At 56.5% G+C, this 25,087-nt stretch overlaps 8 protein-coding genes across 8 annotated transcripts; 5 read left to right on the forward strand and 3 right to left on the reverse strand.

Annotated features, from left to right (window-relative positions):
* Positions 1-132: 132 nt before the first annotated feature.
* On the forward strand, positions 133-872 carry K437DRAFT_257870 (uncharacterized protein). Its single transcript, XM_013386569.1, has 4 exons — positions 133-330; positions 413-444; positions 536-619; positions 690-872. The coding sequence occupies exons 1-4, from the start codon at positions 252-254 to the stop codon at positions 771-773; spliced, it is 279 nt and encodes a 92-aa protein (XP_013242023.1). The 5' UTR covers positions 133-251; the 3' UTR covers positions 774-872.
* Positions 421-5,292, reverse strand: K437DRAFT_275160 (MED14-domain-containing protein). The gene is made up of 11 exons (XM_013386570.1): positions 4,500-5,292; positions 4,294-4,426; positions 4,134-4,225; positions 3,526-4,061; positions 3,327-3,456; positions 3,049-3,259; positions 2,543-2,984; positions 1,486-2,477; positions 1,297-1,424; positions 536-1,224; positions 421-444 (listed from the first exon to the last, which is right to left on the reverse strand). Exons 1-10 carry the CDS (start codon positions 5,105-5,107, stop codon positions 831-833), a joined length of 3,666 nt encoding a protein of 1,221 aa, XP_013242024.1. The 5' UTR covers positions 5,108-5,292; the 3' UTR covers positions 421-444; positions 536-830.
* Positions 5,293-5,480: 188 nt separating this feature from the next.
* On the forward strand, positions 5,481-8,906 carry K437DRAFT_257872 (ARM repeat-containing protein). The gene is made up of 2 exons (XM_013386571.1): positions 5,481-6,743; positions 6,830-8,906. The coding sequence occupies exons 1-2, from the start codon at positions 5,818-5,820 to the stop codon at positions 8,607-8,609; spliced, it is 2,706 nt and encodes a 901-aa protein (XP_013242025.1). The 5' UTR covers positions 5,481-5,817; the 3' UTR covers positions 8,610-8,906.
* Positions 8,907-11,974: 3,068 nt separating this feature from the next.
* K437DRAFT_164180 (uncharacterized protein) lies at positions 11,975-16,262 on the forward strand. Its single transcript, XM_013386572.1, has 4 exons — positions 11,975-12,263; positions 12,364-12,546; positions 12,633-12,661; positions 12,744-16,262. The coding sequence occupies exons 1-4, from the start codon at positions 12,155-12,157 to the stop codon at positions 16,146-16,148; spliced, it is 3,726 nt and encodes a 1,241-aa protein (XP_013242026.1). The 5' UTR covers positions 11,975-12,154; the 3' UTR covers positions 16,149-16,262.
* Positions 16,263-16,722: 460 nt separating this feature from the next.
* On the reverse strand, positions 16,723-18,321 carry K437DRAFT_291245 (P60-like protein; the record flags this gene model as incomplete). Its single annotated transcript, XM_013386573.1, has 2 exons — positions 16,723-17,768; positions 17,841-18,321. 2 exons carry the CDS (start codon positions 18,319-18,321, stop codon positions 16,723-16,725), a joined length of 1,527 nt encoding a protein of 508 aa, XP_013242027.1.
* Positions 18,322-18,639: 318 nt separating this feature from the next.
* Positions 18,640-20,784, forward strand: K437DRAFT_275164 (Rpr2-domain-containing protein). The gene is made up of 2 exons (XM_013386574.1): positions 18,640-19,376; positions 19,472-20,784. Exons 1-2 carry the CDS (start codon positions 18,718-18,720, stop codon positions 20,700-20,702), a joined length of 1,890 nt encoding a protein of 629 aa, XP_013242028.1. The 5' UTR covers positions 18,640-18,717; the 3' UTR covers positions 20,703-20,784.
* A 1,137-nt stretch (positions 20,785-21,921) lies between these two features.
* On the reverse strand, positions 21,922-22,462 carry K437DRAFT_226229 (DUF862-domain-containing protein; the record flags this gene model as incomplete). Its single annotated transcript, XM_013386575.1, has 2 exons — positions 21,922-22,185; positions 22,262-22,462. Coding segments are annotated over 2 exons (465 nt in total), but the record flags the coding sequence as incomplete, so codon positions are not given.
* Positions 22,463-22,943: 481 nt separating this feature from the next.
* Positions 22,944-25,054, forward strand: K437DRAFT_257878 (putative hexokinase). The gene is made up of 4 exons (XM_013386576.1): positions 22,944-23,145; positions 23,228-23,413; positions 23,490-23,976; positions 24,038-25,054. The coding sequence occupies exons 1-4, from the start codon at positions 23,050-23,052 to the stop codon at positions 24,811-24,813; spliced, it is 1,545 nt and encodes a 514-aa protein (XP_013242030.1). The 5' UTR covers positions 22,944-23,049; the 3' UTR covers positions 24,814-25,054.
* Positions 25,055-25,087: the final 33 nt, after the last annotated feature.

The raw sequence follows: 25,087 nt of genomic DNA on the forward strand, positions 1-25,087 counted from the left end.
CGACCATGCTGTTCTGGTTGGTCGTCGGTTGATATGCGATTGCTGCTGACATCATCGTGAGCACCCAAGTCACGCGAGGCGCTGCAGCGGGTTTTGGGCACACCACACAAGCCCTTAAATCGATCCATGATTCTACGTTCTGCCACAGGATATATGTATCCAACCTGAGATATGGATCGAGCCTTTTCTTCGCTTTGTTCTGGTAGGCAGGATCAAGGAAGTGGGGTGACAACATCGCGGACATAATCAACATGAGCAAACCAGTACCTTGGGGCCGAGGTATACTTGGCGGCGCAGCCATCGTCGCTCTAGGCTGGGCGATCATGAAGGGTGAGCCGAGTGCAGTCGCAACCGCGTACTTCGCTCTGCTGCTGCTGATACGCTATCACAACCACCTTTCCTTGTCCGACAGGGACGACTCCCTCTGAGAAAGAATTCTACGACGTGAGTGTCCGACGGTCCACCGACTGGAGCGACGACAGCATCTGACCCCACCCTACCTACTCACTCGCCTGAAATTTTGATGCAACGCTAGAAATTGAGTCCTGATCTGAAGCGGCAAGTGGACCAGCAGCGACAAGCGGCTGCCCGAAAGGCAGCGCTCGCAGAACAAATAGCAGTGAGTACGGGACCCTTGGTTACGACTCATGCCGTACGTCGGCTGAAGTGGCAGTATCTCGGATTCTCAGCGAGCGCGAGAGCAGGATGACAGCGGTCCGGTCTGGGCAGCGAGCAAGGAAGCGAGAGACTCAAGGCCTCCACCTCGGCGGTAGTACAGAAAAGTATGGGAGACACCTTCGCCGTATTTTTGATGCTTGACTCGCAGCGGATTACATTGTATGGCCAGAAAGGATGCGTGTGACCAACATGGTAACGATCGGTCGTGCCACTTCGTCGTCTGCCCGGCACAAAAGGCTGTGGCGCAGGTTCGTTACGAGCGGCTGTACAGTGCCCTTACGCGCTGCAGCGTGAGAATCGATTCCTTTGCCTATTGCTGCCTCCGGCGAAGCACTTTCCTCTGCAAGTTTGGCGACCAGAGGCTCAAGCTCAAGCTTGCTTTGCTCATATGTGCTCTGCACGACCTTGCAGAATTCTGGGAGCTGCACGCGAGGCGCGCGCGGGTTGAAGCCCAGAGTAGGGTATTGCCCAGAGTGTAAGCCGCATCGATACCCGTCCGAAAGCAGCAGGCGTGAGCCTGAGATGAGGCGAATGTCGAGAGCACAGCTGAACGGTTTGACGCAAGTTCGGTCATTGAACGGCCCAGCGCTACGTGATCCTACCTGTTGATGTACTCACTTCTTCCGAAAGAGGACCAGGACTTGCGATACGCTCAAAGCCTCAATTGTGAGCTGTTGGGACGTTCCTTCGCCGCTTTTTTGAAGTGCTTGCAGAGAATCGAGCATTGGGAAGGTATCACGGAGAAGCTAGAAACAAGTACGTGTCAAAAGCGATTCTCCAACGGCCATTTGAGAGACAGTGACTCACACGCAAGAAGCGGAGCCAGTGGACGGACGAGGAAGTTGTTGTGTTGTTCAAGTAAGCCTCTAAATGGCGCTCGATGAGCTTGTGCGGGTTCTCCGCCGCGTCTCGCGCCAGAAGGCTGAGACGATATTGCCACTGTCCGCCTAGATGCATCACCCACCGCACCGTGGCTGTGAAGCCGCCGCAGTACTCAAAGCTGATCTGGCTGAGACTGAGCTCGTTGAGCCTGAGCTTTGGGATGATTTTACGCTTCTGCACACGTGCGACCGCCTTCGCCAAGACGGCAACGCGCGAAATGCGCAGAGCGAACAGCTTGAATGCGTCTACGCAGCGATCTATGTCGGATGCCGAGATGCGCATGATCCTCGTGCTGGGATCGTAAGAGACGCGTAACCCTTCCGGAGTGTTGGTCGATTCGGCAGAGATGCCCAGATTCGCTTTCCAGCAGATAGCGAATCGTGCGTGCACATTGGTGCGCTCCCACCAGTCGTCAATGCAGAGGAAGACATTGGGCTTGACCATCTCACTGAACTCCCCTAGGAGCTCCTGGCTGTTGAGCGAGAGGCACGGTATGAGCGCGTCAATCTTGGACGGATGGACCTCGCGCGTTGCAAGCTGTCTCTCTTCCTGCAGCTGGGGTGGCCACGAACGCACGCGAGCGAAGGGGACCTGCCAATTATTGAGCTGCTGCTCCACCCTAAAGTAGCAAATGATGGCGATGCAGTAATTGTGAGCCTGCCGAATCTCGTTTGCGGTCAGCATGAGGGGGAATGCGTGGGCAGCTTCGCCCGCCGCTTCGCGAATCCGTTCCCGGTCGATCCATTCAATCGAATGGATGGTGAATAGCGCTCCACCCGAGGGAGAGAAGTCCGCACAGATGAGCCCGACCCTAATGTCCTCGGCTGAAATAGCGACAATAAGATAATAAGAGGGCCAACGGTCGACAGGAGCATAAATGAATGCGAATCGGCGCATCCCATCCAGCTTGAGCACCTCTGTAAAGCGTGACACACATGAGCGGCGAGATGGGGGGCTTTCTTGTCCTACACTGGTAACTCACCTCCATCCGCAAATGGAAGCTTCCTCGTACTCTGCAGTCCGGCAAAGGCGAGACGCTGCTCCGTATCCTGCATCATGACCTCGAGTCTGATCGCCCTCCAGACATCCGCAAAACGGCGAGGATCAGCATTGACGCGCGCAGTGCTGTCTGCCAGCAGACCCGCAAAGCTACCAAGCGCCTTGGCCAGGGCTGTCGGCTGGCGGCCTTCTGCGTTGTCGGCGAGATGAAGATCCAGCCTCCCTGACACGCACGACAAACTGACTTCGAGGCTCCGTCCTGCGGGAAGCGCGAGCTCGACACTCACCCGCCGCCGGGCGATGTCCAACAGTGCTGTGGGCTCGTCAGCTGGGAGCGCGGCCTTCACGATACGCAGCAGACTATGCTGGGCCTGCTCGGCCGTCACGGTGCGCATGATCTGCCCGAGATCGAGCTCTTTGCAATTCTGAAAGGGCAGCGATGCTTCTTCAACCTCCGGCTTAATCGAAGTTAGTATTTCGAGCACCTACCACTTGTGGATCATCTGCGCCACAAACATTCGAGGCGGGCCTCTTTACTGTCAGTCTTGCATTTGAGCGACGCTGCAGGCCCTCCCCTTCGTCATCGCTAGAACCCGTATCTTCTGAAGGGACTTCAATGATGATGACACCACTCGTGAGCAAATCTTGCGGTTTCCGTGCTACTGCTTGCGATCGATTTTGTGCTGGAGGCACGAGGAGACTGCACGGTGAAGAGGTCAGTATTAGCGCACCTGATAGCACACAACTGATACACTCAGCAAACCCACTTCCAATACCTGAGCTGTAAAGACCGTCCTGGATGCCACTCGACCGCCAGGTTTGCGCCCCATTCTTGTGAAACAAGTTGTCGCGCCTGATAATGCAAGGCTTCGAGCTGATAACCCAAAGCGCACGTGCCTGAAAGCGAGACGAGAAAAAAGCAGATCAGATACTGCCAACGGCGAAACTTTCGTTATTGGCACTCACGAAGGAAAGAAAAAAGCCGGGTCAGAGCCTCTGGATCAGAACTGCAGCCAGCCATGTCCCGATCTGGCGGCTTGGCCTCCGTCTCTGCTACGAGGCCTCCTTCCGGTTCGAGACCTCGCGGCGTGAGGACAGCGTCCGCCTGCGTCTGGATTCGCGTTCGCTGCAACTTGCTCGGCTGCCGTGGAAAATGCTGTGAGCCAGTCCCAACGACAGAGATATCGAATTCGATGGACAGCAGGTACCATCGATCTTGTGGGTCTTTGCCAGAGAGAGTAATCGACGCTTCGAATAGATTCGAGGCGCGCAAGATGGCCCTCCCATCCACGATCGAGTAGTCACACAACTCATCCGGGAGATTCTCTCCGCAGCTCAGACGGATTTGGATGGCTTCGTTGAGCTCCTCAACAATCTGCTTCGCCTCTGCATCAGTGTATTCTCTTTGGACTTCGTAGAACCCTCCGACTGAATGAGGTGCACGAGAGTACGTGCCTGTATTCAGGACATCTGCCGCAGTTTCCAGATCGTATTGGCGGGCTCTGGTTTAAAAAAAGGTGTGCGACGGGCATCAGTGGGATGGTGTGTGTGCTGATGATCTGCCTCGCACGCACCTTGAATTGGGAAGCGATCGCCGAATCGCAGTCAACTCTTGAACAACGTCGTTGCTCTGATTGAATTGCTCGTTAACTAGGCCAATCAGATCCTGCAAGGGTGGGTTTGCATCTAGCGTGAGCATCACATGGAAGCCATCACATGCGTGGAGTGACCAACCCTCGTTCTAATGATGCCTGGGGCCTTGCTGCTCCATATGGAAAGCACTAGCAGCTTGATGAATTGTCGGCGGGCCTCGAGAGCCGTGTTGTAGATCTTGCTTCGACGCTGTTCACCTGAGAGGGAGCTCATGCTGGCCAAGAGGGGAAGTGAGCAGTCGGCATCATTGCACTCGCAGATATTCCATGGGACGGCCGACAGCTCACGTTTCTCCCAAATTCTGCAAGCTCTCGTAGCCATAGTTCGCCAGTCTCGTGACCACGTCGGTCAATGGTATAAGGCCCTCGGGCTCATGCTGTACTTCGGCTTCTAACCTCTCCAGCGGGATTTGCAAGTCGAGCATGGGTCGCTTCTCCATGGCCCGTGCACTCAGCGGAGGCACGTACTTCCGACTGCCCTGCTGCTGTTGCTGTAGCTGGTATTGCAGTTGGTGCAGCGCTGGGCTTGGTGCCATTGCAGAAGTAGTAGAAGCAGTGGCTGGTGATCGCACCGGAAGCCCGGCGATGCCTGAATTCGAGCTGGATGTAGGTGATTGCGAGCTCAAAGCCACCTTGGAGGGCCCTGCCTGACCTTGCGGAATGGCCGCATGATGCCCATTGGCGATCACCGGAGCGGCATGATTGCCACTCGCCTTCAGCGCTTGCTGTCGGTGGGAGGCGCCTTTGGCCGCGGGCGACGCTTGCAACAGCATGGATGCTGCACTTGGCGCTCGCATTGGATTGTCATTCTCGACTGGGACCATCGCGTCGTTCGCCCTGCCACTGGAGTCGCTGTTTGATCTCGTGGCTGATGGAGGTGCTTTCCGCTGATCCATATTTGTTGAGCTCACGGCCTACGCAACCGGGGCTGGCCCATCCTTTGCGTCGCTCGGGGCTTTCGTAGCAACTCCAAGGAGCAGAGGGGTGCGGGATGCGCAACCCGGCTCGAATGGGTGAGGGGATGGAGGATCAGTGCCCGCGTTAGAGGAGCAATACTGAGTACTTTAATACAGAATACCGAATATTGATTGGTGCATGCTTTGGTTAACTGGCTTGCTCCTGGGAGAAAGCAATGCGCCAGCACGGTTGCGCACGACTCTACGACATACGTACGGCGTGTTCCTTATTCTTTATTCTTTATTACCACCACTTGGTCTACTCTAGTTGCTCTCTCCCCTCTTCTCGCTTCTCATCCCTCGCCGGGAATAGATGAGATGGAGATCAGCAGGGCGGCGGCATTTGTTCGGTGACTTCTTTTGCGCGTCTTTCGGCCGCCGGCGTCTTGTGACGTCTATTTTATTTTACGAGATATATCCAAAACAGGAGGGAAGCGCCGCACCATCGACCAACATGTTTGCTAATCAGTATTGCCCTCAAGTACCTCCAGGTTGATCAACTCAGTGCTACATCCCTTGATGCGAGCGAAGGAGCTAGGGGCGTCTTCAATAGGCACGGTGAATTCCCTGGGCGGGAAAGGGCGGGGAAGAGACGGCCACTAGCTTGTTATACCTGCCCATAGGCGGACCACGCGATCGCCTTCGGCAAGATGGAGTACCTCAAGTCTTTAACGTCGGCGGTATTGGCGCAGACCGGCGGGCCGTTCCCCAACTTCAACATCGGCGAAAAGAATACCCGCTTCGAAGGCAAGACCATCTGGTCCTTGCACGCTGGAAGCAAGCGTGACGATGGCAGCGCAGTTAGCATCCTCATCTTTGATGCCACTCAGCCGGCCCACAGTCCGCGCCGCGCCTTGCTGCCCCTCGCACAGAATGCCGCACGCAAGCTCAGGATCATGCGGCACCCGGATGTGCTGCGCTTCTATGACAGTGTAGAGACACAGAATGCTGTCTACATTGCTGTGGAGGTCGTCAAGCCATTGGCGGACATGCTGGAGGAAGAGCTTCCGTCGCAGAGCGAATGGGTCGGATGGGGTCTGAGCCGAATCGCAAACGCACTAAAATTCATCAATGTCGATGCAAACTCAATACACGGGAATGTGCGTGTGGAGAGCATGTTCATCGCCTCTTCAGGAGAGTGGAAGATCGGAGGTTTCGAGACGCTGACGTCAACCAAGGAGGACCAAGGAGTGTTCTATATAATGGGGAACCTGCTACCCGACGCAGCGCGAATATTGCCACCTGAAGCGCGGCAGGGGGGGTGCAAGGCGCTGATAGGGATGCCTGCTTATGTGATTGACTCCTACGGTTTGGCGATAGCCGGGTTTGAGGCTTACAATGGCACCCTGCCGCCAACAGCAGGTGTGCCAGCACAAGGCAAGGTCCCCGCGCCTTTTTACAGCATGTTCAAGCGCATGTTGACGCCTAATGCTAAGACAAGAGCCTCCACCACGCAATTCCTCGAGCAGGGTCAGGCGGAAGGCGGATACTTCGTGACGAACAGGCTTGTGCAGGTCGCAGCTGGGATAGACAATTTCATGCTGGCAGCGGAAAGCGAAAGAGGCGCCATTGTCAGGTAAGTGTACTGCGATAGCCATTCGTCTGTGCGCGTTCGAGAGCGCGCAGCTGCTGATCATCTGCGTCTGTCTTTGCTCTCGACAGGATGCTTGAGTCATCACCCGAGGCTCTGCCTGCACCATTCGTTCAGTACAAGGTCCTCCCCGTGCTATTGAACGCTCTGTCATTCCAACCGAATCCGCAGAGCACGACACCAAGTTTGTTCCAAGGGTCCAAATTGATTCCTCTCTGTCTACGTTTGGCTAAGTCGATGTCGGACACTGAGTGGCGGGTCCTCATGGCGCCAGCGATCGAGACAGCGTACATGAGCCCAGATAGAGGGATGCGCATGACACTGCTGGATAACCTTGACGCCTACTCAGATCGACTGGACAACAAGATGGTCGTCGAAAAGATCTGGCCGAAACTAATCAATGGGCTCTGCGACTCAGTGGCGGCCATCAGAGAGGCGACGCTCAAGTCAATTCTCCCGCTGGCGCCTAAACTGAGCGACAGAATCCTCAACAATGAGCTCCTCAGAGTCCTCGCTAAGACGCAAACGGACTCGGAGCCCAGCATTCGAACGAACACCACCATTTTGATCGGGCGGCTGGTGCCTTTCCTGTCCAACAACACCAAGAAGACGGTCCTTGTCCCTGCATTCGCACGCTCGCTGAAGGACACATTCGTGCACGCGCGCGTCGCCGGCCTCATGGCGCTCATCGCGACGGGCGATGCGTTCGATGCGGAGGACCTAGCACGACAGGTGCTGCCCGCTGCAATGCCATGCCTGATGGACCGAGAAAAGATTGTGCGCGATCAAGCGAACAAGGCAGTGGATGTATTCCTCAAGCGCGTGCGCGAGGTCGCAGCGACGCTGCCCGAGACAGCGCTCCCGCCCGATGGTGAAGGCACGGATGTCAGCAGTGCAGCGCAGGCGGTTGCGTCGCTGCGGCTCAATCCGACGGCGGCGAGCGCGACGAACGCCGCGTCCGTCCTGGCCGGCTGGGCTATGTCGTCCGCCATGTCGCAGTTCAGCAAGCAGACTTCCGCATCCGAGCTGCAGAACACGAGCATGGATGGCAACAGGCCTGGCGCTCTGCGCGGTTCCGCCACGCTGACACCGGCAGCTGCATCATCTGCTGCAGCGCCAGTGCTGCCCATTTCGCCGCAGCGCGCCAACGGCTTCAAGGCCCACAGCAGCGCGGCGTCCTCATCTGCGGCGTCTACTACGGTGTTCTCTCCCGACCCGTCAGAGGACGCGGGAGAGTGGGAGGCAATGGACGAGCGATGTGCTGCAGGTGCATCTGCTGCAAGAGCGAATTTGCCTGGCATTCTTGGCGGCTCCAAGAAGCTCGCCCTCGGTGCTGGGAAGAAGGTAAGCCTGGCGAACACGATTCTGCAGGAGAATGCAGCAGCGGCAGCTCCGTTGAGCAGCAGGATCCATCGCAAGGCGCTGGCTGTGCAGCAGGCGCCCGCAGAGGATGAGCATGCGTGGGGGGACAGCTGGGACACGGGCTGTGGCGGCGCGCCAGACAGTGGAGATGGTGCGGCGGCCGCAGGCATGAGCGACTCGATGCAGCTGACGGTTGCGGCGTTCATCGACCCGGCGCCGCTGATTGCAACTCTCGAAGCACACGTACCGTCACCGATGCCAACACCCCCGGCAGGCGAAGAAGAGGGGGAAGCCACAGCGGAGCCAGCAGTCGCAGAGCACGATTGGGGAACGCTCGATGATGTGTTGGAAGAGGTGCCCGTATCGGCGCCGGCGCCAGCGCCAGCAGTCAAGGTGCTCACGAAGGAGGAGAAGCGCGCAGAGATGCAGAGACAGAGAGAGGAGAGGAAGGCGCGTATGGCGGCGTTGAAGGCTGCCAAAGGCGGTTGACTGACAACGAGGTAGCGGCTAGAAGGTGCGCGTATCACGGCAAGTCCGAGCGTTGCTCTTGCAGTGTGTACACATGCAAGCGCACAGCAGAGAGTGCAGACCTTCCGCAGACCATATCGTGCCTAATGCAACGAGTCTTCCAGCGTCTTGCGCAACACGGCCTGAACGCTGGAGAAAGATGTATATGTGTATGTGCATACATCTCCTCGCGCAGCGCTTGAGCTGCTCGACACTCGTGGAACGAGCGCCTGCGAGTGCAAGCGCGAGAGAGCGGGGTGAATGGATCTTCTTGTCTGCCATCTACAGGCTGAGCAGAGCTGCCGTCGGTCAGCTGCGATAGGTGCGCCGAGCGATACGCCCGTTGGGGAGCGCTGCAACAGGGTACGACGCGGCCACGGCCAAGCGCAAGCAGACCTGCTTCCCCACTCCCCCAGACGATGCAGAGGGTCTTCACTTGCCTTGTCCAGTGTTGGCATGTTGACTGATGACACTGGTGGTGATGCTATACATATTCAAATTGGCTTGTGCCGCTTGCAGCTCGCTTGATCCGGTTACAGAAGATCGATGAACCCTTCCGACCAAACTGCTAAGCCTGGAAGTTGACGGCGAAAAGCTGTGCAGTCACGCTTCTCGCTGTTGCGCCCAATCGCGTCGCGTCGCGCGGTGTGTCACCCGACAATAACGAGAGGGAGGGGACTAGCAAAGTCATGATTGGGTTTGGATGGGCACGCCATTGTGGCGTCCTGCATCGTGGCCCCTTGGGTCGATCCCAGTGGCTACCAAAAAACAGAATTCAAACCAGCCCAGCTTCCAGGCTCCAGCGGATTGAGCAAAATGAACACACTGTTCCTTGATGCACCTCGCTGCTGCTGCATGATCAGGGATCCAGACGTGAGAAATCTAAAATAAGAAACGCGCGGACTGCAGAGGTCGGAAAGGGGAGGGTGGAGGAAGGGTGGGCTTGGAGTACAACGTGAGGTTGCAAGGTCATGTTGACTCTGTTCGAGTCTTTGACTCTGTTCGAGTCTTCAGCTGTCGCTCGTAGCTTGTGGCCGCAACCCCTTTTGCGAAACGCGAGTTGCCACCCCCTCTCGTCGCCTCACCAGCCACGCCAGGGCACCTTCTTCCGGCTTCCAACCCTGCATTCAATGTACACAGATATCAGGCTTCAGTGTCTCAGACTCTCTGCTAGTCGAGAGTATGTATGCACAGACATTTGTATGCATATATATGGTATACATATACCTAGGATCAATGCTAAATGCGAAATGTAAAATGTCATCGATTCAGTATCATACTCTCGGTCTCACCTCCCTCAGACTTGCTTTGGCCCAGTCCAGCCAGTGATGGGTTAACGCGGTCCAACGCATTACTGAACGGAAACAGAAAGGCCCAAGCACCCCAGAAAGGAAAGCTATCTTCATCGACGATACAACATATGCCCTGTGTGAACGAGTTTATGCGACTATGCATGGATGAAGCTTTGCATGCATGTTAAACTGTACTGATGAAACTTGTACATAAGGGCCACCACGCGTGTTTGGTGTGCTTGTTTCTATGCATTATGCACGGCCGCGACAGGTCCCATGGAAACGAAACGAGGGCGTTTTCCCCTTTTCGGATTCTGAGCGGCTTTGGGTTTGAATTATATGAGATAAGAGTATACAGAAATCGTTACTATTATATCTCAAACATTTCGCACTCTTCCCCTTTGCAATCTGGTTGTCTGTACATATGAATTCACCTGAGCGACCCAGAACCGAGCAGTTATTGGCTGCTTGCACTTTGCAGTCTATTGCAGCAGGTTGTAGAGTGATGCAATGTCTTTTCTGACTTTCTTTTTCGGCACTGCATGCGAGCACCTAAGTGGCGGGTATAGTGGACAGAGCAATGTACAGCGCCTGCCGTTTCTCTCTCTTTGTTGTTCTGCTATTTTTGTCGAGGAACCTGTGAGAAATGCGCCACACAAGAGGCAATACTGCTTATTTTCAAACCTTATTGCCGCGCTAGTGCCCGCAGCGAAAACTCCCTTTCGTCCGTGTCTGCATGTTGAGCGAAAAAGAGTTTGAGTTGTGTCAACGATGCATGCGCTCATGATGCTGCACACTGTGAATGTACAGAGAGTTGTAGCCGCATCGTCCTCCTATTTGACAGTATCTCAACAACGCGCTCGGTGCAGGAAATAGAAGACAGAGATGAGAAGGGACTATGCAATCCCATCCACTTTTGTGGATTCAAGAACCGCGCGACGATCTGACGCGTGGCAGACTTGCGGCTTAGTGCGGCAGAAAAGGGACTGGCAACACGCCCAAAAAGAGAATGATCGAGGAGAGGAAAGGGGGTGGAAGAGATGCAGGGAGTCTGAGACGGGATGACTGGATGAAAGATAGGAGATTGCTTTGCTGTTCTTTCCCTTTTAGTCAAACGTGCAAATGCCAACCGACCGGGGGGTGTTTCTGTAATATGTCAATTTGTGCTGCGCTCGGCCGCGGGAGGGGGAGCCGAGGAGCTTTTCCACCCCATCCCTCCCACCCCTGGGGCGCCGGGGCAGGGCGTGCGCCCCCTTGAATGCTGCAAGCCACATCATCTCATCTCTGCTCTCCGCCACTCTCCCTGTCCACTGTGCCATGCATACATACTCATCCTCTCAATCACATACTCTTGGCGGTTTCTCCCATTCGCGCTAGAGACTGTGCTGCAGCAGGGGAATCACGGGTGGACTGCTGCGAGGGGGCGGGGGAGACAGTGTGACTTTAAGATGTCAACAGAGAAAAATGGCCATCGCCTGTCAGCCACAGGGTCATGGGACACGGTGAACGCGGGCGGTGGTGTCTGCTGTGTGGTGCTGTCTCGCTGCCCCAGGCCCGTCTGTTCTCCTCACCCACTCCCTCTTCCTCGATCTGGAATGGCTGGCTGCTCTGGCTTTCGCTTTCGTTTGCTTGCCATCGGTTGGATCACATCATCTTCCCCGTCGCCTAGTTTGTATCGCCGTCAGAGAGTGGTAGGAGCGATCGGAATATCCCTCCCACCCACGTTTCGCACCGTGTGTTCTGCGGCAGAGCCTGCGCACTTTTTCTTCTACTACGATTACTATTACTACCACTACTCTTTCGGCGAATTGGTCAGAAGCCACACTTCCTGTGGTGCTCTTGCATCGTTTCCTCATTCGTCAAGACCCCACTGACTCGCTGAGACTCGTGGTGTTTACTCAGCAACCTGCTTAAAGATAGCACAGCAACAATCAGGAAACTGAAAGGGCGCTCCCTCGGCAGCGACCTCCTCATCATTATCGTTGTCCTATTCGATATCATCTCCTTCGAACCACCTCTCGTCGTCGTTGCATCTTTTTCATTTTTCCTTCCCTCTCCACCCACGTCTTCTCTACTCCCCCTCCTATTTACGCGCATACATCCACCTCACGCCATTCAAGCCGCACCTCGTCGTCCGACCGCATGCCAGCTGAGGAGCTGGCTAGCTAGCAACGTTGGACTACGGCCTGTTCGCTCGCCTGCCTTTGCCGCCGATCCTTGCAAGCGCTCTCCACCATGGCCCGATCACCTTTAGATCTGGTTACAGGGGCCCTCGCCAGCCCGGTATGGGTCCGAGCTGGGGAGGGCACAACAACCGTCTCAGATGCATATCTCCACTCCAGCAGTGAGTACAGCAGCCTCAAGCGAGTTTTGCCGATTAGAGCTGACGGTCACGCTCCTTCTCTCCCAACTTTCTTCACATTGTGTGTACTCGGCACGGGCAGACCTCACAGATGTAGCTTTGTACTACACGGTGCATGCGATCCCTCAAGTCTACAACCCCGGAATCATCGTCGCGTCCATCGCAGTCGCCATTCTCGGTTCGTATTCAACCCTGTTGCTGCTCGGCAAGCGCACGAGCAACAAAGGCGCGCGCAACATTACTCTTCTGGTCATGGCTGCCTCGGGTGAGTTGACCGCGATGCCGTCGTATCTGTTCCTCCGCTGACGCTATTACCGTACCCGTGCCATGCACTGTTCCACCCTGCTGCAGTCATGGCGTGTGTCGGAATCTGGGGCATGGTGAGTGCAAGCATGACCGTAGAGTGGTGAGCCTGCATTATGAAAAAGTGTGCTAAACCATCTCGTCTCATGACTCCCGCAGCACTTTATCGGCATGCACTTTTCCCTCCGGCCGATCCCCAACGTGAGCTGGTATGTCCAGTTCAGCCCCGGCTTCACGGTGTTCAGTCTATTCGTTCCGACCATCTCGCTCGTCATTGCCTTCTTTTTTGTCGACGATGTCGTCTCATTTTCGATGTGGCGCGTCTGTCTCTCCGGCGTGATTACCGGCCTGATCGTCTCTCTAATGCACTATTCGGCCTCATTCAAGGCCAACTTTGTCGTCACGTACAATCCCATTCACACTTCGTTCTCCATCCTGCTCGGCTGTGTCGCCGCCACGATTGCGCTCTTCTCGTTCTTCCGCTTCCGCGCGCAGTGGGAGGACAGCTGGTGGAAGCGGCTCGTGTGCGCAACTATCCTCGGTGCAGGCGTCTCGGGCATGCACTACCTAGGCGCCGCCGGAACGTCGTACTATGTCCCGCCTGACCCGACGGCGGTCCCCGGCATCCTCAGCACGGGAAGCTACCAGAGCAACGTCGTAACGATCGCCATTGGCGTCATGTGCTTTGCCATCATTGTCTTTTCGACCTTCATCCCCGTCTCGGACGTGCTCACGGCGCGCGATGCGCGCAACAAGGCGCGTAAAGTCGTCGTCTGCTCGGCCACGTTTGACAAGCAGGGCCGTCTGCTGGTCAAGCAGGACGGAACCATGCCCATGATGGTCATCGAAACGCAGATCCAGATTAAGGACATGCTCGATTATCTCGACAACCGCCAGCCGACGTTCCAGTGGCTTTATTCCATCTCGTGGGACTGGAACATTGTCGCGCCATTCCTTCGCGCCATCACCGCCTTTTTCTTCGCCAAGGACCAAGAGGAGCAGCGCCGCGCATCGCAACGCCACTCCGGCGGCGGCGCCGGTCTCTTCAAAGTCAAGGCTCTCAACAAGAGCCGTCGCAGCATCGACGCGCTTAGCAGCATGCCCAACAAGGGCCCCGCTGCCCTCGCCGAGTTCCGCGACCGCTTCATTGACGCGGCCAACCACCTAAGCTTTGAGCTCGACATCCCCCTGCAGCAGATTGGCGTCCTGTACGACCGCGTCTTCCCCACAGGCACGCGCAAGGTGGCACTGCAGGCGGCCAACAATGGCCACGAGTTCAAGCCGCATCGCGAGACGCTCGAGCGCTTTGACGATGAGAGCTCGATCAACGGCCATGTCCCCAGCATCTTTGGCGACGGCGAGAACGAGGAGGAAGGCTTGATGCTTTTCCTCGTCCGCGAGCTTCCTGGCAGCAGCGGCGCCAAGGACGCCGCGGAGAATGCTGAAAAGTATCGCCAGCGTGGCTACCGCATGACCGAGACGCGCTTCCTCGCTGGCGTGCTCGCTGACCGCGTCGCGGTGACCAAGCCCGAGATGGAAGTGATGCTCGACTCGCTGCGCTTGTACGCCAAGCGCGGCACGCGCCCTGTCGTCCAACCTGGCGGCGTATATGCAGGCCTCTTTGGCGTCCGTCCATCTACGAGCAGACAGGGAGGCCTCGACGTGCTTGTGTACAACTTTGCCCGCCATCAGATCCCCGCGTACCGGCTGCCGGACGTTGCTAAGATCACACCCGATATGCGCGTCTTCCTCCGCATGCTCGACCAGATGACGATGGAGGAGGCGATGAAGGTGTGCGAGCGCGAATCGATCCGTTCAGGCGAGCAGCGGCGTTACGTGAACGGCCTTGCCACCGCACAACAGCAGGATGCCAAAGGCGACATTGCCGCGACCGACGATGAGAATGTCGAGCTGATGATACAGTTCCAGACGGCGCTCTTTATTGCGCTCGACGCGCTGCACAACTCGGTCCGCTTCTACCCGCGCATCGCGCAGACAGCCCGCATCAGCGCTGAGGTGCTCGAGGTGCCGTCGACGCTCGACGACTCGACGGCCCCGGCAGAGATGATCCTGATCCAGGCCGTCTTGCCCGAGGCGCGCGTAAGCCCCAACTCGTACTCGGAGCTGGTCAACGCAGCTGCCGCTGAGACGGTGCCGACGGACCGCCCCGGTAACGGCACTCCGTTTGTCTTTACACCATACACGCTCTTTTCCAAATCGCAGATGATGCTTCTCCGCGGTCGTCAGGCGGACGACTTTGAGCACGAGGTCGTCATTGAGCTCCGCCGCCGTTACCCATCCAGCTTGATGCAGGAGGCCGAAGAACGCGCGTCCGACCACCAAAGCCGCAAAACGCACAGCGTTATCTCGCACGACATTAGCTACCTCCAAGTCGATGAGAAGAAATACGGCGACGAGGATGACTATGGCGCCGACGATCACGCTTCTGGTCACAATATTGGCGGTGGGAGCGGTGGTAGCAACAAGGGCGGCTTTTCCACGCGCTGGGGTAACCGCAGCAAGCAGCAGCAGCGTGGCAAACAGGGCGAGTACTACCACTCTGAGAGCTTTGCGCTCTCGCCTCGCCGCAATAGCTCCTCCTCGGCTGTCTCACGTACCGGTCCGGGCCACAGCGCACGCACACCGCCCATGGATCAAAAGGAGATGCGCCAGGTTACCCACGCCGGCTTGACCCCGCTCCGCGCCGACAACAGCAATAACCCTCAATCGCCTATCTCACCCTCTTCCACTGTCACCGCCGTCAACTCGCCGGACCGCCTGCCCGAATACAGCCAGGCGGACCACGACGTGCACGCGTCGCAGTCGCTTGGGATAAGGCGCTTCATCGATGGCGGCCTCCCGGCCAACGCATTGTCGGCGTTAGCTAATGCGCGCTATGCGCAACCCGCCGACGAAACGATTGTTGAGGAAGACATGTCACAGAATGACGATCAGCAGCAACTCACATCAGCAGCAGCAGCACCGGTCGGCATATCGGATCTGTCATCTGACGATGGACGGTCGATCTGTGATGCCTCATCCGCGGCCGACCTCTCCGCGCGAGCGCCAGCCGTCGTTCGCAAACGCCCAGGTGTCATGCCGCCAGCCGTCGGAGGTCTCGCGGCCGCTGCACCCATCTATGAATCCGCCACTACGGCCTCACGCGGAAGCACCAACGCCTCACGTCGCCGGCCTGCAACTGCTGCTGCAGGCTCAGGCACCGGCTCCGCCAGTACCGCAGGTGTAGAACCGCTTGGCTCGCTCGTCGCGCCACCGCCGCGCATCATGCGCTCCAGTTCCGGAGGCCCGCGCCCGTCGACTGCTCCTTCCTCTGGACGAAGGGAGACAGCGCTACTCCGCCCGCGCACGGCAGACAGCGCTGGTAACGGCAGCAGCAGCAGCAATGCGCGTTTCCTCAGTCAGCGACACGCTGCCAGCGCTTCCTTGTCGGCCAACGAGGCTAGTTTGCTTGCGCGACTTCGCAGCGATGACTGGTCGACGCGTCAACTGCAGTCGCTCGAGCGCGGTCCGTCGGGTCAGCTGTTGCTTGGTGTCGACTTTTGATTGCGCTCCCTCCACATTGCATCATGGCTCGCTAGCATTGCATTTCGTCTCGTTCCGCTCCCGAGCCGAGCCTCGTCGCAGGTTTGTTCAGACTTCTGTCTCTGTATGGTGCAACAAACAACCACAAAGACGAACACCACTATTATCCAGCAAACAGCACGTTTCGACCATCTCGTCGCCTTGCCCATCGATCATCGACCACCATCCTCCTATCATCCGCCAGTCCTATGTCAATCCCATGCATGCAACCTCTTCCCCCCATCGCAGCACTTTCAATCTATTCAAGGCACATGCGGGCAACAAGTCAAGGGGTCTATCGTTCGTTCATTGTTTCTTTTATCCATCCCTTTCACCTGGGCCTCGAGCATGACTTGCTTTGCGGGCACCAAGATTGGGTCCAGTCTTTGTGGATTTTCTCTTGTTGACATTTGGCGAAGATACCGTATTTTTGGATCGGGTTAACAGGCTTCCCAATGAACACTTTCCCTGTAGTCTTACACAGTATTTGTGACAAGCACTTATAGCTGAGTCAGTCCGTCATTTAGTGTACATGCTGTGCTAGGCCCTGCCGCATTCAAACGAATTGCTTGTACGAATGCCTCTCGTACTCCTTCTCGCCCCTCTTGCCAAGCTTCTTCTTTGCGATGACGGGCGCGCGAGGCTCGACAAGTGCGCGCGCCTGCATGCGCTGGAAGCGGTCACGGAAGAGGTTGCCTTCGGTCTTAAGCCCACGCAGGTTTTCCGTCAGATCCTCGCCGAGCTGCACGTTGCTCTTGTTGACTTCGAGATTGGCGGGGACGACAGACTTGCCGATGCGTCGGCCCTGCAGGCCGTGCTGCGCGATGTGCTCTTCCTTCGCTTTGCGCCGCGAGAGCGAGGCTGTGAGGCGTGCGCGCTGCATGGCGTCCAGCTGCTTGCGCAATGAGGGCGCTTGTGTGAGGAGATGCGCAAGGTGTTTGGTCCGCTTGCGTTCAAGGGCAAGGCGCGCCTCCTCCTTTGCACGCAAGGCACGCGAACGCTTCGCTTGCGTCTTGCGCTTTGGGTCTTTCTTTGCTTCTACCGCTTCTGTTCCGGCTGCGACAGCCGTCGTAGACGCCTCCACGGCGCCCTCGTCTGCGCTGGCTTTCGACTCTCCACTATCGTCGTCGTCGTCGTCGGAGACATCCAACTTCATGCCATTCCAGCTCTTGTTAATTTCCTTCTCATCAGCGATAATATCGTCCCGTTCGATTTGCCTCAGCTCCTCCCAGCGCTTCTTGAATCGCCGTCGAGCCTCCTCGTCCAATTCTTTCGCCTTCTCCACCTCAAACGCCCGATGGAGAAGCTCTTCATGTGTTTCTACGTCTGGGTTGTAGGACGTCCCCGGATGCGGCAAGGGAACGGCAGGGAGCGTGCGGGATAGGGAGACTATCGCGTGAGAGGTGGGGTTCTTGGAGACCCGATCAGCTGCAGAGCCGGTAGAGGGGAGTGTGTGGGCGGAGAGCGTCTTGGGAATCTTGACAGCTGCCTGTTGCTTGTTATGTTGCACCTGTATCCATTCATTGTCGTCCGGTCCCTCGTCGCTCGCCTTGCGCTTGCCAGCCTTCTTCGCACCAGTTTGGCCACTCCAGACGTCTCTGTCTGCGAGAACTGTCAGACCTTCAACATCTTGCAATCGTGACTGCTCGCCCTCAACGAGCACTCCAAGAGGACCGCGCACTTTCTTGTGTGCCAGACGGCGCAGCCGGTCTTTGGCAGCTTTAGACGTCAAACCTGCTCTTCGAAGGCGTTCCTCTGCAGCGCTGCTACTGGTGGACGATCGAGAAGCAGGGAGACCAGCACGGGCACGTGCCTGAACGGGAGGTACAGCGGAGCGCTCCTGAAGGATCTGCAAGCTCTTCAGCGGACGCTTGCCGGCCTTTTCTCTCTTTTGGATCTGTTTTGCAACCTGCTCATCGCCGGTACGGTCGAGAGTGAAGAGCGAACCGGCAGCAGAGTTGCTGGTGGAAGAGGGGCCAATGAGGCGCTCCTGTAATCGCTGCGACTCGAGGTGCTCGTCCACATCGGTGAGGTCGATTGCTTTGCGCCAGCTCGCCTTTGACTTGCGAGACGGAGCCTTGGACGACGGTGCACCAATAGAGCCGGTGGCTTTTGCCTTGCCCTTGGAGGCAGAGAACCCAGCAGCGGTGCCCATGGTTGCTAATTGAAAAGGCGGTACTGTTGTTCCTACACTGTCAGGTGAGGACACGGGGAGATCGTGCTCGTTGTACGCAAGACGAACACACACTCTGGGATTGCACACGATGAGGCTGATACCATGGTGTATTTTATAGCAGCCGAACAATGAGAGGTCAGAGGAAATCCTCCGAAAAAAATTCGCAGGCCGTGGGGAGGAACGACTTGCACCGAATAGCACATCTCCATCAGCATCGCTCTCGCTGCTCGCGCACTATGGCAAGCGTATGATATAAGGATCCTTTAACGACACGCATTGCCTTGTTAGCGTTGCTATCTGGACGGCCCAACAGAGGTAAAGCTTGGTGCCGTACAGAATGCGCATTCCAGGAGAGAGCTGAACTGCGTTGGTATCATGGGTCGCAAAAGGAAGTATGGCGAGCAAGCCGTCGATGGCGCTGCTGTCACTGGCGGCGCAGGTGGAGGGCGGCAAGCAGAAGCTGCTGCTGTGGGCACAGAACTGGATGATGATGACAACTGGAATGATCGACAGCAGCCCACGCATGTCGCTTTAGCGCCAGGTTCTGGAATGATTCAAGAAGGAGGAGGTTCAGCTCCTACTTCGCTTGAAAGAACCCAAACTTTGTCTGCTCTCGCGTCAGATCAGCGAAAGGAAAGCCGAAGAAAAGGACATGATCGCGGTACGCCCGGTCGCCAACGTGAGGCAAGCGATGCTAAGGGTGGCAAGGGGAAGGGCAAAGCAAAAGCAAATCAAAACATGGAAAATACTAAAGCGCTGCAGGAGCCGCCAATACCCAAGACAGCACCAAATTTCGATGCGTTCAGCACGCTCAATAACATGCTGCAGTCCGCCATGGTGCTCACTCTGCAGGCCTTCATGTACCGTGCGAATCCGACAGCTCCCAAAAAAGTGGAGCACAAAGATAGTCATGGAGAAAATGCGGCACAATCGAAGACACACAAGTATGATGCGACGAGCGATCACTTGGCCGAGCTAGCTCGAAGGCGTGTCGGCGAGATGAAAGCGCTGGCTCGGAAAGCTGTTATCTCCTTGTCAGTCTATTCATGTCATTTATCAGCGATATGATGTTCCTCTGACGCAGAACCTGTGCCTCTCAATGGCTCCCTTTACTTTTCTTACCTCACAGGGATCCCTCAATCAAACGGTCAATTTGCAAACGATGTGACACTCTGCTACTACCAGGCATCACAGACGAAGTGCGCGTCAACGAATCGAAGGCGCATGGAAGCGTCGTGCAGCATACTTGCGCGCACTGCGGCTTCAAGCGACGCTTACCTGCACCGCCTGCCGGCACAGTCATGGATGGAGCCACGAGCAGCTGTAGTCAGAACCGTCGCAGCGATGATGCTAACGGATGCGCCTTTGAATTCGACCGTGGAGAGACAGCAGACGAAGGAACAGAAGGACCGCAGGCACAAGCTGAGAATCAGGAAATCCCCGAGATGGGCATGGAAACAGATGTGGGCTCCGTTCAGCCGACCAGTGGCACGTCAGTGCATGTCGCTGGAGCGCACGCCCATATCAAACCCACGCAAACGGAGGGTCTCCCAGTCTTCGGCCTAGGTGCTGCTGCTACTGCACCGACCGCTCATCACACTGAAGGGAGAACAAGCAAGAATCGGATACCGCAGCGTCAGCGTCGCAAGGCGGGTAATCTTGCAGACCTCGTCTCACGTCGGATTCAACAAGAAGCGTCCTTGCTGCGAGTAGCTGATGTTCCACATGGTACCCACTCCAGCAGCGCCACTGGCACTACTAGCGATGAAGGAGGGAAGAAGGGAAAGAGAACGAGCAATTCAAAAGTGATGGCCTGTGACTCTTTGTTGCAAGCTTCACTGCAACCTACAGGTCCCCTACCTGAGACCCTGGAGCGTGGAATCCAGCGCGCAAGGCGGGCTCTGTTCCCACCTGGCAAATCTAGAGAACAGCAAGAGCCTGCAGCCTCCCGCTCTCATCGAAAATCGAATGATACTCTGCTTCTCAAGATCTATGGACAACCAGGTCGAGCGCCAGGCCCAACCAATAACGAGAAGCGCAAGATCGCAGCGCTCGAGCGGCGTCGTCGTATCGCGTGCGGATCTCCTGGAAACACCAACAATACAGCGACAATGAAGCAGACAGCAAAGGCGCCACACAATGAGACCGAACACAATACCAGAAGCAGCCGGCTCTCCCTTGGGCTGCCGCCATTCCATGAACGAATCAAAGGCTCAGGTTGGGCGAACCGAGTGCCGGATCATGTGCTCGGCGGCGCTGACGGCAACAGTAGCGAAATACAGAGGTTGGGACGCGAGGAAGTCGCCGCAAGGAAGCTTCACGGTGGGCATGTCATGATAACTGGCCGAGAGCCCGCATGAGATGCTCCTGAAGCGGAGCAAGAACTCATCATGAATTCGCGTATAGAGCTCGTATATCTGTAATCAAATGCTGCAACTGGCTCCTTTGCTCGTCGCCATCTAGTTTGTTCAAGAGTGCCACCTTGCCCGCCAAGATAGTATCCAGCTCCAATACCTGCAGAAGCTGGTCTAGCGTCTCCTCCCAGTACAGACTCTTGTGGAGCAATTTGATCAGCGCTCGTAGCAATAATGCCAAGAGCTTCGCCGACGCCAACGCTGACATGTCCTCGGATTTGACCGCTTCGATTAAGGCGCAGCATAGTTCGGACACTGCTTCAGCGTCGAGCAGCTGACCGCGTTGCGTTTCATTCAGCAAGCACATGTTCCAGATAGCGGACGCGGCAGCTTCACGCACATCCCCATGCGGATGCAGCACACCTTCTACGATTAAAGAGCGTGCACTTGGAAGAGGCAATGCTGCATTGGGCAATGTCGCTCCTGTATGCGAGAATCCGTTGGCTATCATGCGCAGCCCGCTCTGCAGCACTTTAACGCCTTTAAGCGAGCCGTCCTGGTTCTTGGGCTTGTCGTGCAACAGCTCGGCCAGATGCTTTCCGAACGCCACTTCTGTCCGCGAAACGCTCGTCCATGCTAGCGTGTCGGGAGTAGTGAGAGCTACGCTGCGCACTAGTTCGACAAGCGGGAAAATCGCCATGGTGGAGAAGTGCGTGCTAAGGGTTGCGTTGGCGCGTTGTAGGTCCGCGAGGCGATTCGAATCTAAGCTGATTGCTGTCGAAGAAAGAGCAGCGCGTTCGAGCGCAGGAATGACGGAGGAGCGGTATATGCGCTCCGCGTCTTGCAGTTCGGCTTTGATGGAGAAAGATGTAGCAGCTGCGGGGCAAGCTGAGATGGCCGCGTCAATGCGCGATAATACTGTACGATAATTCAGTTTCGCATCCCATCGGCTGGGTCGTGTCCACGTTGCTTCGCTGCTGTCGGCATACGAGGCGAGCTGGATCTTGTCGTGCGGATGCACCGCTACAGGAGGCATAGAAAAAGAAGAGGCATCGCTCGTGCAACTTCGCAGATTCTTTTCGGTTGCAGCAGGTGGCGTAGGGACATGCTGTTTGTCATCCATGTTGCCGGCAAATGCTCGATTTGCCACCACATTCAAAAGCGCAGAGCTAGGCCCGGGTCCTGCAGTGGTAGGTGCGACGGGAAGGTGATTCGTGTTTGCTGGCCGGAACATGGCGTCGATCTGCGGACGCATCATCATTCCGAACGGTGTGGATAGAAAGTCGGCTGGGAGGTTGGTGATGCGTGCAGGGATCTCGCGGCCAGTCAGGATCTGCATGCATTCGTTCGTAAATGTATTGCAATTGTGTTCGAGCAGATGGTACTTTGAGGCGGTGAAACGCTCTCTGAGGTCTTGCAACAGCTCATTCCACGTGTCCGGGTCGACCGACGTGTAGCCCATATCGATCTTTTCTTGCGGTTGGCCGTGCTGTGTGACAATAAAAAGACGGTGTAGGGTATCAGTTCCACATCCGCTCCACTGCAAGGACGGTAAATGAACGGACATGACTATGCCCAGGGGTCGTCACATCAACCCCCTGTCCGTAAAAGTATTCTCGACCGTAGACGACCAAGGAAGTGTGGTAGATGGCATCGAAGCTGCGGCCGAGGAGACCCATAGACAGCTGGCGGGCGAGGCCTTGAGAAAGGTCGTACACCCACAGCTCCACGGGCCACTGCTGCTCGTCGGCGTCGGTGCCCAGCATGGTCGGTTGAATCATCACTTTTCGCACACGAGCCACGGTCTGCGTTCAGCGTCCGTCTCAGGGTCGGACAGCCTTCCGTAACCAAGCATGGAAATCACCAGGCGTGAAGCTTCGTTGTAAAGGGACAGCATAGACGGGCGCGTTGCATGCATCTATATAGAGGGGAGGGCAACTGGGCTAGCCCGCCACGTAATTGCTAGGTGCTTACGTAACTCATGTTAGCAAAATCAGCAGCAGCCTCATAAACTAGGGTTGTGTCCCCCCACTTACCAGACCCGCAGGCCGAAAGCCGGGGTTCGGAAATTGGCTGCAGTCGAGTCAGCATACTTACTGCACAGCCGCCCTGCTGTCAGCTATGACGCGGGCTGTCAGTCCTTCTTGGTCGTCTCGGCTCTCCGTCGGTGTCTCGCTCCGCCTCCTCGATGGCCTCAACTTTGTATATCACCCCAACGCTCTCTTCGTTCTCGCCTACCGTTTGTCTGTAATGGCTCGTGGACGTATCCACACCGACAGCAAGGTATCCCATTTGGCACATTGACAATTGTGCAAAGCCAAAAAGGGGTTGTGCGACCGTTGCGGAAGCAGACATGGCGGCCATGGACACCACTTCCGGGCGTCGCCCGTCCCGGGCCAGCAGCATCAAGGGCAGGCGAGGGAGCGGCGTCGAGCGACTGGAGACGCACGTAAGTCTTTTTCCAAGCAAGCTCATTCCCGCACGAACGCCATATGTAACGGCCTTGTTATTGCTTTTCATCCTTACTGCAGGTTGTCTCGTGGCACACGTCGACGGAGAAGCATGAGGCTAATCCCGCAGCGCGAGATGAAGACTTGAAGCGTCTGTTGGCCAAATACACTGAGCAGTTCACCGTTTCAGCAGACAAGCTTAAGGAGATCGTCAATAACTTCGTTGAAGTACTCAAGAATGGGCTGGAGAAGGATGGCCAGACAGTGGTGCGTCGATCAGCGATGCGCTTCGCCTTTCCCTGTTGCACGGGCGAACCGCTGACTGCTGAGTATGTGCTTGCAGCCCATGCTGCCAGCTTACGTCTTTGGCTGGCCATCGGGAGAAGAAGTGGGATCGTATCTCGCCCTCGATCTCGGAGGCACAAATCTTCGTGTTTGCCATGTAGCACTGAAAGGTCAAGGGAAGTTCGAAGTCACACAAACCAAGTTCAGGCTGACCGATGAGCAAAAGCAAGAGGAGGGTCAGAAGCTTTTCGAATTCTGCGCCAAGTGCCTTGATACCTTCATTTGCGACCACTTCAGCAGCGAGGGCTCAGAGGGGCCTCTCCTAGAGGAGGACATCCCGCTTGGGTTCACCTTCAGCTACCCAATGGAGCAAGATCGCATCGACCATGGCGTTCTTGTGCGCTGGACAAAGGGCTTCGGCAGCCCCAATACCGAGGGTAGAGATTGTGCAGAGATGTTCCGCAAAGCGCTTGAGAGCCAGAAAGTCCCAATTCACATGACCTCCATCATCAACGACACCACCGGCACTCTGATTGCTTCCAATTGTTAGTGACGAGTCCCTATATTGACGACTCGAAGTGGCCTGACGACTCTTGGATCCTCCAGATGTCAATGATGACACGCGCATCGCATGTATCTTTGGCACTGGGTGCAATGCGGCATACATGGAGAAGATCAAGAACATCCCCAAGATCAAGCACAAGGAGCTACCAGAGGACGAAGAGATGGCGATCAACTGCGAATACGGCGCATTCGACTCGTTCGACTCCAAATACCTTCCACGAACCAAGTACGACTTGCATATCGACTTAACTTCCAACAAGCCCAAAGAGCAGGTGTACGAGAAGATGATCGCCGGTCTCTACCTTGGCGAGCTGTTCCGCCTGTGCCTTGTCGAGATGGCCGACGATGGCGACCTCTTCCTGGGCCAGAACACCTACAAGATCGAGAAGCCATACGTCTTCGACACAGCCTTCCTCTCGCTCATGGAGTCGGATCCGACAGACGAGCTGCTGACCATCACCGGCCTCTTCACGCACTTCTTTAGCCTCGAGACGACGATCCCCGAGCGCAAGTTCTTCCGCGAGCTGGCTAAACTGATCGGCACGCGCGCCGCCCGCCTGTCCTCGTGCGGCATCGCCGCGTTGGTCACAAAGATGGGCCTCACAGAGCAAGGGTGCGGCGTCGGCGCTGACGGCAGCTTGTACAGCAAGTACCCCAAGTTCCCCGAGCGCCTGCAGCAAGCACTCGTCGACATCTTTGGCGAAAACGGCAAGAAGATCCAGGTGCGCCAGGCAGAGGACGGCAGCGGCGTCGGCTCGGCGATCATCGCGGCCATGACCAAGGCGAGAAAGTATGAGGGCAAGTATGCACACGTCTGATCGCAGTCTCTGTACATGCAGTCCATCTCGCTCGTCGAAATGCCATACGCACGTTAGCAAGCTTGCCTTTGCTGTTCAGCATGTCTATCACCTGCTACATGTCGGGCGTGTTATCCAACCTTGAAGTTAGTCAGGCTGGCCTCAAGCTGTACGAACGCGACTTCATTCGCATCCGTTGTTAGCTGCTACTATCGACCGTAGTTTTCAGGCTGGATAGCCAGGACGAAATGGGGGGAGGCCGATGTAGATGCAAACGTCAAACATTTAATTGTTC

The sequence above is a fragment of the Tilletiaria anomala genome (assembly GCF_000711695.1).
Source record: "Tilletiaria anomala UBC 951 chromosome Unknown K437scaffold_70, whole genome shotgun sequence".
NCBI lineage: Eukaryota > Fungi > Basidiomycota > Exobasidiomycetes > Georgefischeriales > Tilletiariaceae > Tilletiaria > Tilletiaria anomala.

Coding starts and splice junctions, on each gene's coding strand:
- K437DRAFT_257870 (XM_013386569.1), top strand. CDS start 252: ATGAGCAAACCAGTACCTTGGGGCCGAGGTATACTTGGCGGCGCAGCC. Junction 331..412: donor AGGCTGGGCGATCATGAAGG/GTGAGCCGAGTG, acceptor CTTGTCCGACAG/GGACGACTCCCTCTGAGAAA. Junction 445..535: donor CTGAGAAAGAATTCTACGAC/GTGAGTGTCCGA, acceptor ATGCAACGCTAG/AAATTGAGTCCTGATCTGAA.
- K437DRAFT_275160 (XM_013386570.1), bottom strand. CDS start 5,107: ATGGATCAGCGGAAAGCACCTCCATCAGCCACGAGATCAAACAGCGAC. Junction 3,260..3,326: donor TTACAGCTCAGGTATTGGAA/GTGGGTTTGCTG, acceptor TTCACCGTGCAG/TCTCCTCGTGCCTCCAGCAC. Junction 1,425..1,485: donor ACTGGCTCCGCTTCTTGCGT/GTGAGTCACTGT, acceptor ACTTGTTTCTAG/CTTCTCCGTGATACCTTCCC.
- K437DRAFT_257872 (XM_013386571.1), top strand. CDS start 5,818: ATGGAGTACCTCAAGTCTTTAACGTCGGCGGTATTGGCGCAGACCGGC. Junction 6,744..6,829: donor GAAAGAGGCGCCATTGTCAG/GTAAGTGTACTG, acceptor TGCTCTCGACAG/GATGCTTGAGTCATCACCCG.
- K437DRAFT_164180 (XM_013386572.1), top strand. CDS start 12,155: ATGGCCCGATCACCTTTAGATCTGGTTACAGGGGCCCTCGCCAGCCCG. Junction 12,264..12,363: donor TGCATATCTCCACTCCAGCA/GTGAGTACAGCA, acceptor CGGCACGGGCAG/ACCTCACAGATGTAGCTTTG. Junction 12,547..12,632: donor TCTGGTCATGGCTGCCTCGG/GTGAGTTGACCG, acceptor ACCCTGCTGCAG/TCATGGCGTGTGTCGGAATC.
- K437DRAFT_275164 (XM_013386574.1), top strand. CDS start 18,718: ATGGGTCGCAAAAGGAAGTATGGCGAGCAAGCCGTCGATGGCGCTGCT. Junction 19,377..19,471: donor CGGAAAGCTGTTATCTCCTT/GTCAGTCTATTC, acceptor CTTACCTCACAG/GGATCCCTCAATCAAACGGT.
- K437DRAFT_257878 (XM_013386576.1), top strand. CDS start 23,050: ATGGCGGCCATGGACACCACTTCCGGGCGTCGCCCGTCCCGGGCCAGC. Junction 23,146..23,227: donor TCGAGCGACTGGAGACGCAC/GTAAGTCTTTTT, acceptor TCCTTACTGCAG/GTTGTCTCGTGGCACACGTC. Junction 23,414..23,489: donor AGAAGGATGGCCAGACAGTG/GTGCGTCGATCA, acceptor ATGTGCTTGCAG/CCCATGCTGCCAGCTTACGT.